Source organism: Cucurbita maxima, unplaced genomic scaffold (genome assembly GCF_002738345.1).
Source record: "Cucurbita maxima cultivar Rimu unplaced genomic scaffold, Cmax_1.0 Cma_Scf00016, whole genome shotgun sequence".
Taxonomy (NCBI): domain Eukaryota; kingdom Viridiplantae; phylum Streptophyta; class Magnoliopsida; order Cucurbitales; family Cucurbitaceae; genus Cucurbita; species Cucurbita maxima.
In genome coordinates, this window is record NW_019272032.1 from 1,271,292 (window position 1) to 1,286,469 (window position 15,178).

Consider the following 15,178-nt stretch of genomic DNA (forward strand, 5'->3'; position numbering starts at 1 on the left):
AGGAACAAAAGTGAACAATACAACACATACACTCTTAGAATTGTCTTTTTTCCATGTTTAAGAAACTAGATTAGAGTTTAAATAAATAAAAAGTTATATAAATATGTTAATATTTTTTAAATATTAATAATAAATAAGGGATGAACACATAAGAAAACATGAATTCTTTACATGTTTAAGAGAGGATTTTTAAAAAATTCCACAAGAAAAAAAAAAAAAAAAACATTCACGACACGAGTAGTTACACCCGAAGTAAAAGCAATGCGTCACGAGTAAGTTTGTAGAGTAAAACCCCTTTGGAACCCCGACCTACGAAGTCCCAGGTGAATTTTATGGGTATTATTGCCTTAAACTCAAAGGTGAAAAAACAAGGAAAAATAAAAAGCATTGTTTACAAAATGAACTGCCAAAACTTGAATATACTGGGCCTCCCTACCTAAGGGCTATACAGCACTATTTCAAGGGCTCTCCATCTATACAAACAAAGGCCACGACAGAATTTGGTTGTTATGTTATATACATGAGCCTCATCAACATATCAACATAGCACAGTAGATAATATATATATATATATATAAGCAACCTCACATCGCTTACATGATCGGTATCGTACCGATTATTTTCAGGTAGTCCCTCAGCATCAGTCAGCATTCTGTTCGTGGTGTTAAAGGACGTATGCATAGTAGTATGCTGTTCATCAGCTCCTCCCGTGCCTAGTTGGATACCAAACTGGGTTTATGATCAGTGACGTACTTGTTCATCAGCTCCTCCCGTCCCGAATCGATCTCGTAGGAGGACAGCAACTTCCTCTGCAAAGGGAAGAAAAACATAGTAAGCACGTGCAAGGCTAATATCAATAACATCTTAGAAGGAAATCATATTACACTAATGAATAGCTTGCAGCAAAAAGTAGGAAAAGTCCATAGTCGGCAGCTTTATAGTTCATCATAAAAGCTGTAAGCTGCCTAGTTTCATGCAAAATAACAACGTATGTAGTCCCTAACATATTTTATAATAAAACGACTCAGGCGTCACGGATACAAGATTTTTTATGCTATGCTTACTAGAAATATCTAGAAACCACATTCGAAATTAAAACAACTATTTCAATAAAGATGTCTGACGAATCAATTTTAAATTGGATTTGGCTTCATAATAAGGTCTAAAAAAAACCAAAGCGTAAACAGCCTTGATAACGGAAAGATTTGGCAGAAACAGGTAAAATTATTCCCCTATCCTGTAAAATAAAAGAGATACTCCACGTTCTGTAACTGTGTTTCAGTATGTAAAAGTAACATCCCAATTCATGTCCTAATTCCAGTTCGGTGAAACCAAAATACAATGTCCACAGGTCGCAGCCTTGATACAACCCCTCAAAACAACACATGAAATTAAATGTAAAAATAATAATAATAAAATAAAATAAAAGATTTTGAAGGTATCTAAAAGACTAAAATTTTGTTAGTTCATTTTTCTATTATATCACTTTTTCCACCCATCAAAGCACAAAATATAGTAAAAAAAATCAAGAGGATGATTTGTACTTACATGATCTTCAAAATCAGGACTGATCAAATTGATGGACAAGTTTCTCATCAGCAGCAGGACCTACATGGAAGAAATAAGTATTATTTAGTTAGCCATGTATATCACGTATTTTTTTATTTGTGAACTACAATTGCTCTAAATTTTCATACAGTCTTTAGACAGAGCTAACAACCGTGTTACTAAGTAAAGAGGGAAGAAAGTGTAGAAAATCATACAGTTTCAACATCAATTGGGTCCATCCTCTTTAACTTTTGCAGATGACCTGAAGCATTTGGGTCGAAGACACTACCAATGAAACTGTAAACCTGAGCAAAATCTGGCAAAACTGCACGACAAAAGGACATTTAAGTATCGAGAAAAACAACAATACACAGGAAATAGGGATTAAAGATTCACTACAACCATTAAAATAGCTTTGTAGGAACTCATGCCACCAGAAAAATGAGAAAAAAAACATCAAAATGATAGTGAAATAAAACATAACACCAGAGTTCACAAAGATTGTCCAACTCTCAAGTTCAGAAAAGTCAGATTGTCTAATTTTCTTTCTAGTAGCTACTCATGGTACTACAGTTATAATTTCATGCTCATAATAATCACAAAAGACTTCTAACTAAATGGTCAAAAATCAAGATGCTCCTTCACAAAAATTTCTTATGTGGGCATTGAGAATGTAGACTATGTATAACAAATCTTGATCGAGTTCTTGAGTCACTCGAAGAAATTATACAATATAATAAAAACGATGCAATATCTTAATTATGAGCAAGTAATAGTGTGAGAATACACACACGATTACATATTTTCTCTAGACTATGCATATCACTAGCACCATGCTTCTAAAAACATGCATGGATAGTTATGATTGACTGATACATTCCAGATCCCTGATTCTTCCATGTATTTCCCTACTTCCATGAAGAGTAGCAATTGAGCACTTCAAGCTAATTAATGAGCTTAATGATTAAACTAGGAAGGATATATACCCACATTTTCATATATAATAGTTCAAGACAATCTCAAACTATTTTCAATATAATAATATAATTTGAAGTACATGCAAAAGAATGAGAGGATCACCTCTCAGAGAATGATTGTTACTTCCTTGGTCAGTTGTTTCAACGAGAGGTCGTGCTTTTGACGGGCTTTCAGTACTACTGCAACAAATATTTGTCGTTGTTGGCACTGCATGCACATACAAACCAAACAAAGCATTACATCTGTAAACATTTTATAGAACACTATAATGATAGAACCTAGGGGCATGAAGAACGTCACATAATCCTAAGACGCCTGCATCCTAGACACCTCATATTCCTCTCCCTCCAAATTTCCCGTGCATGGTAGCCTAGATTGTATCATGATAGGTTTTTAAGGCATCTAATTAAACCCATCTTATCTCATTCCTATTGTAAGAAGTTATGAAAAAATTATGATTGCAATGCATCTAATAATTAGCCTTTGGTACCTTGTGCTGAATTGGGTGGCTGAACAGAGTTCACCATCCAAGAAGATACAGCTCCACCTGTTGCCGGACATGCAGGTATTGAAGATGATTCTGGCCTTCTAATGATGCATCCAGGTTCAACTAGAGAAGATGTTGACGGAAATGACCCCGACACTTGAGAAGGCATGGCAACTGACAAATAGTACACATGAAGTTTGTGAGCCACTGTTACAACAATGTCATGTGGAGATACCAAGTACAGTGAAGACGGGGGAACTAGCCATTTTTTGAAGCCTTCTGAGGATATGGATGGGCGGCCTTCCTCTTTGGCCGTGGAGGCGGCAAATGCTCACCTCCTCCAGTTTTCTGAACTTTTAAGAAGTACTTCTGTGCATGACTGCGTATCTGTAGAGGGCAACATTTTCTTAGTTTGTCATTCATAAATTAACAAGTAGTGAAAAATTGCACAAGCCACCTTAAACTGTAATGATTGTTACAATTGCACCCATGAATTGTAAAAATTAAACTCTCAAAGTTATGAAGTTAACTTAATTAAAAATTATTGCTTAAAAGGTTATAATTGGACAGTCCAAGGTCTTATAATTACAAATATAGTTTATATGCTTAGATTACGCGTAGCAAGTGTTGTTTTCACCAACATATAAGGTGTTATTATGGGCTGACAAAGGCAAATTTAAAGAAAGAAATAAAAGGGCTTGCTCAATTAGATAAGAGTTCAAGGGTTGTGGGTGCATTTGGAACCATCAATATAGTTCAGAAGAGTTCACTCAACACCCCCAAAGAACGTAAATTGCAAATAACAGAGATTTGGCATTAATTACCTGTATAACAGTTTTTGATCCAACAAAAGCTTCAATCTTCTTCCAATCACGATCAAAACTGGATATGGAGTGGCAAAAATATTAGTAAACTGTACGTTAGACATCTGTCGAGGAAAGCGCGAAGAAGAAAAAAAAAGCAAGTAGTAACGCAATTAAGTTCCCACCTGGTCTCTCCATTTCCAACTTTTAAATGAATATTCTAATCACATCAGAGTTAAAGAATTTAGATTCACAAATTAACTTCTCTTCCATTAACAACCGAAGCCCAATATCTCTAGCTTTTCCACCTTTTCTGGTGCCTAATAACGACCCTCACAACCTCAATATCCCCTTTCTTTTCTAACTTTACTAATGCCTAATACCAAGTAGGATGAATTATCAGAACTACACGTAGGGAAAAAACGAACATATTACTTCCTAGTACAGCGGATGCAGATAAACTAAATAAGAACGATCAAAAAGCAAGTGGTAGATTCCACAAACTTTCAACTACAGAATGTTCCTAACACCTTCTGAAAACCAGACAGAGCCGAAAACCACTTCACCCATCAAAATCCTACTCAAACCCCCACCACTTTGGTTTCAATTACAAATCCAATAATATTCACTTCTTTCCATCAACCAACCATTCTTAATTTCTCACACCTACCACAACATCACAAACGGCCCAAATTTCAACCACTAAAACCCAAAATTATCCCCAAATTTCAACCGCCCAAACACGTTTCTCACATTTCCACCGCCACAGAGCTCCAACTCAAAAATCCAAATACCGAAACAAAGTCTTCCACACACAACAAAGAGAAATATGCATCAAATTCGAAAACCCTAAACAAGAAAGGAACCAATAGAATTGAGTTAAAACACGGGCGAAAAACGTACAGCTGAAGCGCTTCAAGGAACTTGTCGTGCTCAGGCTCAGTCCAGCTCTCTCTAGACTTGGTAATTGTGTAGGGCTTACGAATCTTCTTAGACATATCCTCCGACGCCGCCATAGTGGTGGCAAACGGTCCCAGCCCCGGCAACGCCATTCCCGACGGATCCAAATAGAACCCCTCAGAAGGATTCGGATTGTTCGAAACCATAGAAGAAGAAGAAGAAGAAGAACACAATGGAGAATGAAAGTCGTTCAGGTTTTTACACACAAATGAAAATAAACGATAGCGAACAAACGAAAATGCGGCTCGACCATGGGCGGTTTCAGAATTTATAGATAAACTCGAGCTTTTATCGCCTGCGATTACTTCAAGTTAGGATCATGAGTTCAACAAATCAGTAATCGAAACGTGGCGTTGGTTTTAATTGTAAAATAGTTGTGAAAACTATAAAAATATATTTTTAAAGAGAAAAAAAAAACTATTTATCTACACTTTCAATTTTTTCTTCTTTTATTTCATGTTTTTTTTTCTAGTCTCGAAAAAAAATATATATATATATATATTTTGGAAATATTTCACAGCAACAAAATTCAAAATATTGCAATTTTGTAAAATTGTTTAAATAAATGGTTGACTTTTTAATTTATTTTTAAGAAAATTAAAAATTATCATGATAATAATAACAACCTACCATGTATAATCTGGTTAATATGAAAATATTTTCACTTTATTTTATTTAAATTATAATTACTTCTCAAACTTAAATCACATTTTTAAAATAAAACTTTATTAACTGTTATTTTTTAATTTATATTTTATTGACTGAGCTATAAAGTCATAAATGTAATTATGTTTAACATAATTGTCTAATCTTAACGATAAAGTCATAATGATGCATCTCTAAAGCACGTATTTAATAATATATTTCTTAAGTAATAAGGGATAATTATTTTTTTCCGAACTACAAAAATTAAATCAAAATTATTTTTATTAATAAAAGTAGTAATATTGAAAATAAAATAGTGATTCCCATGTGTTGCGGTGGGTGAGGTGCAAGGGCTTACCGTGTTTCGTGTCGTAGAGAATAAAATCTCATGCACGAGAGAGGTAGAAAATGTGGAAAGTCGGTGGAGGTTGAATTTGAAAGTAACGAGGATAGGACACGTGTCACGAAACTGCCCCTACTTTTAACCTCCATTTATTTTTGTGATTTATGTTACCAATACAACCTTCAAATGTTCATGTGTTTTTTTTATACAAATTAAATTAAATTTATCCGTTTTTATTTTTTATTTTTTTTTTACCTTTATTACGCCGTGAAGATTTATTTTTTAACCCGTGAATGTTGAAGGTCCCATTTTTACAATTTTATTTTTAATAAATTTATTTTATATTTATATATATATTTTGAAAAATTTAAAAATATTTTTATTAATTTAGCATGAGGATTCGTTTTTTAATTTCTTTCACTTTTACTTTTGTGTAAATTGACATCTCTACCCTTGCCCTTCCTTTGTCTTTTCCTGACCGTTCTATTTCTGTCCATTGTTTATCATCTGCCCAAAGACGTCAGCTAACAGTGGGCTCACTTCCTCATTTGACCTAGAAACTTCTTTTTCTTTGATTTAACAAATTATTTTTAGATTATATATTTATATAATATTTTTAGGAATTTATGGACTAACTTTTGGAAAGTTGTGAATTTATGAATATTACAAATAGATATTTCTAAAATTATTTAATTTTGATAATCCTCATCCCTCCTTCTTCACCTCCCCCTTTCTCTCCCTCCAATCGCAAGTTAAAAATGGCGCCGAGAGTCTAGAGCCTAATACAGCTGGTCGCATCAGAAGGAATCTGCCAAGCTTTCATGGCCTTCCAGATTGAACCTCCCAACGACCACCACGAACACCGCCCGATTAAATTCATTACCCACTTTTTCAATTCCGCTACCTCCAATTTCTGCGCCCTTTTCGCCAATCCTCAATCAATTCCGCCATTTTCCCTGCAACCATCCTCTTCTCGTCTATGCATTCCGGTCGCATTCCCTGTCCCTCGAAAACCCCCTTTTCTCACCCATTCACGTTTTGATTCTACTCATCCTGACCTCGACTCCTCCAAATCTGCGCCTGTTAAGGGTTTGTCTTCATCGCCCGAGTTCGGTTCCGGTTTTCCGTCGACGCTTAGGATTTCAAGTCTTAATTCTAATGGAAAAGCTGGCGGCCCTGCGTTTGTTGGCCAGGTCTTCAGTATGTGCGACCTTTCTGGGACTGGTCTTATGGCAGTCTCGACGCACTTCGACATTCCTTTCATTTCCAAGAGGTTCTCTCCCTATCTCTGCTAGTTTAAGATTGAATCTGTAATTGTTTTATCACTAGACCACCCTTCATGATTGGTTTAGATTGATAATTATATGTTGTAAGGGAGGTGAGATTGAAGCTAGGTTTGAGAGGGTAACAAGTAACATGTTGGTTTAATTTTCCGTTCGATGGAATCTGGTTGATTATATGTACGCTCCAGGCACAATCTATTCCAATTTAATGACTGTTATCATTATGATGTTGGCTTTATAATCCCTTGGATTTTTTCAATTTTGCTTAATTATTTTTAGTTATTGAAACTGAAGAAAATTGCAATGCTGCTATCGACTATTAGTACTGTTCTGAGTGAAGCCATCTCTTATTTGTCTATTCCAGAACTCCAGAGTGGCTTAGGAAGTTGTTCTCAACCATTACTAAGAGTGAAAGAAATGGCCCTATATTCCGCTTCTTTACTGATTTAGGTGATGCAGGTATTGGCTCATTTAATTTTGATGTTTTTGCTACTCTTTATCCTCGTTTCTTTGGCAGTATTTATGGACTTCTAGATTCTAGACTTCCAAATGCATTTGGAACAAACTACATTTAAGGATAAGAAATTTTGAAGCAAGCATTAGCTTGTATCTATTTTCCAATGTAAGCAACTTATCTTGACACTTGTTAAAAATCATTTCAAACCATTGAAATTTCACACCTATTCTGTTTTCTAACAGTTGCTTTACGATTCTGGAAAACCTGTTTGTCTTGGAGCATCTCCTTCGAGTTTTGTCATTGTTTTCCATGTTTTAGTATCTTAATATTGACTGCTCAATTTTACTTCATCCATTAGCAGTGCGTCCTGACTCAAATTTTTTTTCTTCTTAGTTACATATGTTAAGCGATTGAATATTCCAAGTGCTGTGGTGGGTGCATGTCGTCTTGATTTAGCATACGAGCATTTCAAGGTATTAAATTTAGTGTCGGTGGACCAATCTTAATTTATTGGTTGGAATATATCTTTCAAAATTTCTGTGTAGTCAGGTTCCTTTTCTGTTTATCCCATGCTCATTTAAATTGCCTATATAGTGATTGCATACTCTTTTTATAGTGGTATAGGTAGCTATGGTTTGATTTATTTGTGTTCTATGAGCAATTGTCATATAATCACATTGTGAGTAAATTAATCACATGTACAGGTTACCTTGATTTCACATACGACCTTCTGATGTTATTGCTTCATTTGGTTGGAGAGTTTAAGTGGTTTGATTGCCATTTTGTATGGAAGGCAGGGATCCCAAGAATGAAAAATCTTTTTTCAATGAACTATGTATTTTGAAGGTCTGAATACAGCTAAGAAGGTTAAAAAAATGATGCCCCAACATTAGTCTTCAACTGAACTGGTGTTTGTTATGCCATAAAGCTGAAGAAAATGTTGGAAACTTGTTTGCACACTGCTGGTACGGTGAAAATGTTGGGAATTTTTTTTTTGGAACAATTCCATATCCTGGGCTATGGGACGAACAGCCAACAAAAATTTTAATCCAATTCTTGTCTGGCCATAGATGGAGTCATGGACAAGGAATATATTGTGGTTAAATGAAGTAAAGGCATTTCTTATTGAATATTTGGGTGGAACAGAATTCTAGAATTTTTAATGGAGTAAAAGGGGTCAGAGGAATTGATTTTTTTAAAGATTTGTACTTCTGCGCATTCTTTGTTTAACTCTTTCTTTAATTTTTCTTCTTTTGAGAAAAAAAAAAACATTCTCTCTAACAAAAATATGTCATTGATTCATTTTGACATTTTGTTCATGAGAGTGTATAACCATAAGATACTGTGTTTCATTATGCATACCTAATTGGGTTGGCTATGTAAACAATAAAGGATTTAAAGGGAGTAGGTTCAAGCCATAGTAGCCACCTACTTAGGATATAATATCCAACGAGTTTCCTTCGCAACCAAATGTGTAGGGTTAGACTGTTGCCCTGTGTGAATAGTCAAGATTCACACAAGCTTGTTCAAATACTCACGAATGTCAGAAAAATAAAATAAAATTATACAAACTTTTTTGGTTGTTGAACTAACGCATGGTTGTACTAAATTTTCCAGGATCTGTTGAAGATGTGCTACTTGATTTTTGGACATTGTTTTCCATGACCTAACTTCTGAAGTTACTTGTATCATGCAGGAAAAACCTCATTTATTTCAGTTCATTCCAAATGAGAAGCAAGTATGATTTTTCTTATCTGAAGCAAGAAACTTTCATAAATACAAAAATATATAAAAAAATGTTACGAGGATCAGGCATGCTAGTCAAATCCATCAGCTAGAATGTCATGACAGTTACTCGTGCCCTTAGCCATTGAATGGTTTTCTAACGTATAGGTTAAAGCAGCAAACAAGCTTCTTAAAGGCCTACCTGAGAATGGTGGGAGCAAAAAGATTGATGGTGTTCCTGTTTTCAGTGCCCAGAACTTGGATATTGCAATAGCAACTACTGATGGGGTACAGTGGTATGTCATTTTCTCATGTTAGTTATGTAGTTTTTGCTACAATGAGTTAGTACATTGTTACAACTTGTAAAAGCTGGTCCTTAACATATCATATATTCACTATATGACTTCAAAAATCAAAAGGTGTTCTTTCTTTTGCTTTTGCCTGTAAGAACGGCCATTGTTAATATTTACTAATTACCGTAGGGAGTGTGTTTGTAAGACAATATGAGATGGGTTGAGGAGGGTAGCTTAGTTAGAAGACGATATGGAAAAGCATGCAGAGAAGAGATCTCTTAAAGGAAGAATACTTGCACAAGATAAATTGGTATCTTCAAAAAGAATTATCCTTCTCATTTACAATTTTTTTTAAAAAAAAAACAAAGATTTGTTTTAGTTCATTACTTTATCACCAACAAAACCCCCTTATGTGAGGATCAAATAATAGCTTTCTTTTCCCTTTCCTTGGCTCTTTTTCTGTTTTTAAATTGCTAATTAGGTTCATTTAATAGGACGACTGGTTTGGGATAATCCATCTCCTCTTTTTTTATGATCTCTCACTATTAATATAATTCTCAGTTTCCTTTCCTCTTTTTCTTTTTTGTTGCATGATCGTTGCTTTTCTCTGATCATTTTTCTCGATCTGCTCAATAATTTTTGGAAGTTTTTCTCGGCATATTTTATCTTTGGTATTTTCATTTTGTTATTCAGGTACACTCCTTATTTTTTTGATAAAAACATGCTCGATAATATTCTTGAAGAATCTGTTGATCAGCATTTTCATGCTTTAATTCAAACTCGGCGTTTGCAGCGCCGAAGGGAAATAACTGATGATAATGCAGCAGCAGAAGTGTTTGAAGAGATGGGCGATAGTTTGTTGGAGCCTCCAGAGGTATGATATTCAATAGTCTGCTATAATTCTTGAACATTTTATAGTGAGGAGGTACTGGGTATTTAATTTATTTCTTAAGACCCAGCATTTTGATGACCTTTCTAATTCTTGAGCGCAAACTGGGACTAGCTTCTTATCTTACAATGTCTGGCAGCGAGGGAACTTATGGAATATCATAGGAACCATCTCAAGAACATACCCTAATTCTATTATAGCCTTTTGAGAAGGCTATCTCTCTCCCACAAACTAATTCCCATAATTTTACCTACCCTATATTCCCTAACACCCTCTATTTGTAACCGTCAATGCAAATCAACTTCTCAGTAATTACAAATACGTTAGTGCTGATCTTCCTAATAATATTCCCACCTTTTCCCTATTATAATTTTTGCAAAACATCGAGATCCTGTTTATGTGACCCCAAAGTATTGAATAGCCTTCTTTTAGGTGGCGGTGGTTGGTTGGGTCGTATTTGGCTTGAATATTTCCATTTTCCTTTCAATGGTAAAAAGGAATAATGCATTTTTTTAGTTCCCTTCCATAGCTCTAAGTAAACATCAGATAAAAAAAAGGCTGTAAACATATATGGGAGGTATGCTATATTTTTTTAAGAAGGGAAACAAATTTCAATGATAAATGAAATAAAAACGAGTGTAACCTCCAACCCCTAGAGGTATTACTAGAAGGAACAAGTTGCTTTATAAAAGAAAATATATCAATAAACTTTTATGAAATGGTTTCATGGGATTTAGTCAATTGTTTTGATTGTGGAATATCATTCAGAAATAGGAATCCCAAATTTAGAAGTTAGAAGATAAGCTATAATTAGAAAAAGGGTGTTTACATTTACACCAACACAATGCATGAAAAAGAATTAAGTCCATAAAAGTATCAAAATTGGAGAAAGAATCCTTAAATATTCTTCCGTTCCTCTCGCCCAAAGAAACCATAGGAAAGTTATGTTTAATGCAAGCCACAAAACCTTCTTGACTCCATGGAAAGGATGACCCACAAAAGTTGAGGCTAGAAAGTCATAAATGTCGTTAGGCTAACTTAGAGTTGCCAAAAGCATGAAGGATCATGTTTCAAAATTTCGTAGCAAAGGAACAATGGCCAAAAAGATGTCATTCACAAATGGAAGAACACATAGCACACCTGATGGAGATGGATAAATATGAGGCCTTTGCATTACATCCGTAGTATTGATTGCTTTAAGGCTAAGCATCCAAAGAAAAATTTTAATTTTTTTAATAAAATTATTTCAAATCACCTCATAAAGATTATGGTTATGTAATGCATGATTTGTTGTATCCACAAGATCTCTCATAAGAGATTTAACAGTAAATGAACGAGAACTGGTTTGCTGCAATTTATTTTGATGATGCCCACTTTGGCTGCAATCTTAAATAACGGAAGATGGAATGTTAGAATGGTTGAAAGAACTGGTTGTGCCAAGTTTATTCAGCCTTTTTTTAAAAAAAATCTATTTTGAAGTTAAAACGGAGGTTTTTTTTTTTCTTTTTTCTTTTTTAACTTGTTTGGCTTGTTAGAAGGATAATGGCTTATACTCCCACTTTGTATACTTTTCTGGGTTCTGAAAATTATTATCCTTGGATTGACTACTGAGCAGTGTTCACCTACATTCACTGTCTCACATATTCTTCCCTATTAGGTTCAAGAAGTGATGGATGAGATGGGCAACCTTGGAATACCCTTGAATGTCATCTCTAAGGTTGCTGAAATGCAGCTTCTTTATACTGTTGATAAAGTAATTCTTGGAAATAGGTGGTTGCGTAAGGCTGTTGGCATTCAACCCAAATTCCCTTACATGGTCGATTCATTTGAGAGAAGGTACGTGACCAGGTTTCTATGAACCAAACAATTCAAACGAACAGGTTTAATGTAATTTTTTTTTCTTTCTTAGGAGTGCTGCTTCTCTCTTAAGAATCTCAGAGTCTGCAAGTGGTCTTACCAACTCTAAATCGGTGAAGGAGACCAAAGAACTTCAGTATACTAGTTCATCACCTGTAGATATTCAAGATAATATGGAAGCCAATCAAGAACCTAAACAACATTCCTTCAATCCTTTTAGAAATTTGTTTAGTCATCTGTGGTCAAGGCGACGTCAAAGAGACGACTTGCCTCAGGAACAGGCAAAGCAAAATGTGCAGCCAAGTCCTTTTCTCCCCAAAATAACAATGGTTGGCATCTCTACTGGTGAATCAGGACACATGAGTAAAGCCAATTTAAAAAAGACAATGGAAGATTTGACTAGAGAGCTAGAGAATGTGGATCAGGGAAATGCTGCTAATCATAATGAGTACGAACTCAACAATGAAGAAAGGGATCCATTATTTGTTGCAAATGTTAGTCATTTCAGCTCTGGCTTGGCAAAGGCAGGTTCAGCACGGTGGGTTCGGGGAAATGATTAGAGGACCTTTCTAACATTTTGCATCTGAATAACTTTCTCCACAACTAAATTTCTCCCAGATGCGGAGAGCAGGATGTGAAGTTATGGCATACTTCCCTTACCGGGGGGTAGCTTTTCAGTTTGCCAAATGTAAAATGAGACTTGCATTTCATATCCGGTGCTGTGTATGTTACTAGTTGCATAGATAGATCGAAAATGGTATGTGTGTGTTATATCAACAGAATGAAATGCAAAAGAGGTAGAAGGAAAGACCCCTCTTATTTTTTTCAGACAATTTTGAGCAATAATGAGATGGGAATTTTGGCTTTTAAGAACAAGAAGTTGAATGTATAAATACAAATCTTTAACTCAAGGATTTACCTTTCATGATCTTCAATAAGCTGCAGGATCAGTAGTCTGCAATTTTGGATCAACAATCATGACAGAACCAAGCAGTGAGAGGAAGAGAGGCTGTTGCTTGTAAGTACTACAAACCTTTGTTTTGCCTACTCTTCTCTGTTCTCTAATCTACATGGTTCCAAAATTGCAATGATTGTTTGTTCAATTTCAGTGGTCCATCTATTCATGTTTTGTTGGAAATGTTCTGTTAGCTTCCACACATAATGGATTTAAAAGAATGTCTGAAAGATTAGATATTGCCTCCTTTTTATGGACAAGCATTTACTGAAACTTGCTATGTTCATGAGTAGTGATGGCCTTGTCCCAGCATTGGCTACAAGATGACGGCGTTGGATGCATCAAAGCAGCAGAATTTGCCATGTTAAGGAGAGAGCAGTCCGGAGAACAGCAAAAGCAAAGCAAAGCAATGATAGCTGAAAGAATGAGGTATGGAATTGTTCGTAGTGGGTTTGCTTTGTTTTGTTAGTGGATTTAATGCCATTCATATCCTTTTCAATAGTGTTCTGCACTTCTTACAGTGGCTCATATTAAAGCTTCTGGTCTGTTTTTCTTTATGTTATGACTGAGATTAGAAGTACTTTTTGTTATTATTATACATCCAAATTATTAGCGGGTCTGCTATCTGGTGGATTCGATCCACGTAGGTTGGCCTAGTAGTCAACTAGAGTCCTACAAATAATAGAAAACTCGACGGGTATAGATCTAAAGTCATTGTGACTACCTACCTAGAATTTAATACCCTATGAGTTACTTTGAAAACCAAATCTAATAGGTTGTCTTTCGGGACTGGTCGAGATGTTTATGACTGGCTAAGAACTTGCGAATCTCCGAGAAAAAAAAAACAATCTACCATGTTCAGTTCAACAAACTTTACGTACATGGGGAACATTTAAGCGGGTTAAGGTAAAAAATTGTCAAATTATCATAAACATATGAACCAACTTATTTAATAATAAAGTTCTGATTCAACCGATAGGAACATGCCTAATTACAAATAGAAAGTTTTACTGTTTTCTTTTCAAGTGCCATTTTGGAATATTTATCTAAAAATAAATTACACCAAAATCAACTAATTTTGACAGAAGAAGTCATGTTTGTTTGTGATGAATTACTTAACAGCTAAAATAATAATACCTTAAAACAGCAAAATATCAATTATTTATTTTTATGTTCTTGAAACTGTTTTAAAATTTTTGCTATTTCTAGAGTATGTTTGTCTTTACGGTTTAGGGAATATTTCTTTTTTCTGCCAAATAATAATATTAATATTTTTTAAAAATATGATTAGAATTGAGCCATAACTTGGATGATATTCCTGCCATTCGAGTCCCGATAGAGCTAAATCAACTATACATTGATAATTGGGACTAACGATCCTTTGTCGGGTCTTTAACATTCTCATATTAAACAATAATCTATACTTAAAACTCATCTATGAACTATTTGTTCATCGTACCATGTTGTCAGCGTGATTTATGGTTGGGATTAAGTAGGACGATGATTTTAATATCCAATTTTAGTTGCCTCACTCACTCTTTTTAAATTCTTCCAATTAATTTGGCGTCCGATATATTTATTGCAAGAAAAGAAAATAATTAGTATATTTAATGTTGAAATTGATTGTAAATCCATTTATTATTTGTTTAGGGTTTGCTGGTACACATATTTAAATTCTTAAATGAAGTTAATATAAGTTGTTGTCCTAAATTATTTATTGTTAAAACGTGAGTATCAAGTTTCGAGAGATATTATTCAACTTTGCATGTTGGAGTTATTTATTAATTCTAATTATGCATATTTATTGCAATATTTTTAATTGTATCTTTTTCAAAATAATAATAGACAAATTAATTTGATAGGACTATGATGAGATCATTTTTACAATTTTCTAAGTTTTTTTTTTTTTTTTTTTTTTTTTTTTTTTTTTTTTTTTTTTTTTTTTTTTTTTTTTT

The 15,178-nt window shown here is 34.4% G+C and overlaps 2 protein-coding genes and 1 long non-coding RNA gene across 3 annotated transcripts; 1 reads left to right on the top strand and 2 right to left on the bottom strand.

Annotated features, from left to right (window-relative positions):
* Window positions 1-288: 288 nt before the first annotated feature.
* On the bottom strand, window positions 289-5,027 carry LOC111491346 (protein REVEILLE 6-like). Its single transcript, XM_023140237.1, has 8 exons — window positions 4,720-5,027; window positions 3,838-3,895; window positions 3,277-3,400; window positions 3,017-3,187; window positions 2,629-2,733; window positions 1,764-1,873; window positions 1,549-1,608; window positions 289-809 (listed from the first exon to the last, which is right to left on the bottom strand). Exons 1-8 carry the CDS (start codon window positions 4,920-4,922, stop codon window positions 714-716), a joined length of 927 nt encoding a protein of 308 aa, XP_022996005.1. The 5' UTR covers window positions 4,923-5,027; the 3' UTR covers window positions 289-713.
* A 1,434-nt stretch (window positions 5,028-6,461) lies between these two features.
* LOC111491342 lies at window positions 6,462-13,175 on the top strand. Its single transcript, XM_023140232.1, has 8 exons — window positions 6,462-7,037; window positions 7,412-7,506; window positions 7,898-7,977; window positions 9,201-9,242; window positions 9,398-9,525; window positions 10,216-10,396; window positions 12,069-12,247; window positions 12,321-13,175. Exons 1-8 carry the CDS (start codon window positions 6,586-6,588, stop codon window positions 12,826-12,828), a joined length of 1,665 nt encoding a protein of 554 aa, XP_022996000.1. The 5' UTR covers window positions 6,462-6,585; the 3' UTR covers window positions 12,829-13,175.
* LOC111491352 lies at window positions 11,007-13,577 on the bottom strand. The gene is made up of 2 exons (XR_002719700.1): window positions 13,188-13,577; window positions 11,007-11,613 (listed from the first exon to the last, which is right to left on the bottom strand). It is a non-coding gene; the product is annotated as an uncharacterized LOC111491352 (long non-coding RNA).
* Between the last annotated feature and the right edge of the window lie 1,601 nt (window positions 13,578-15,178).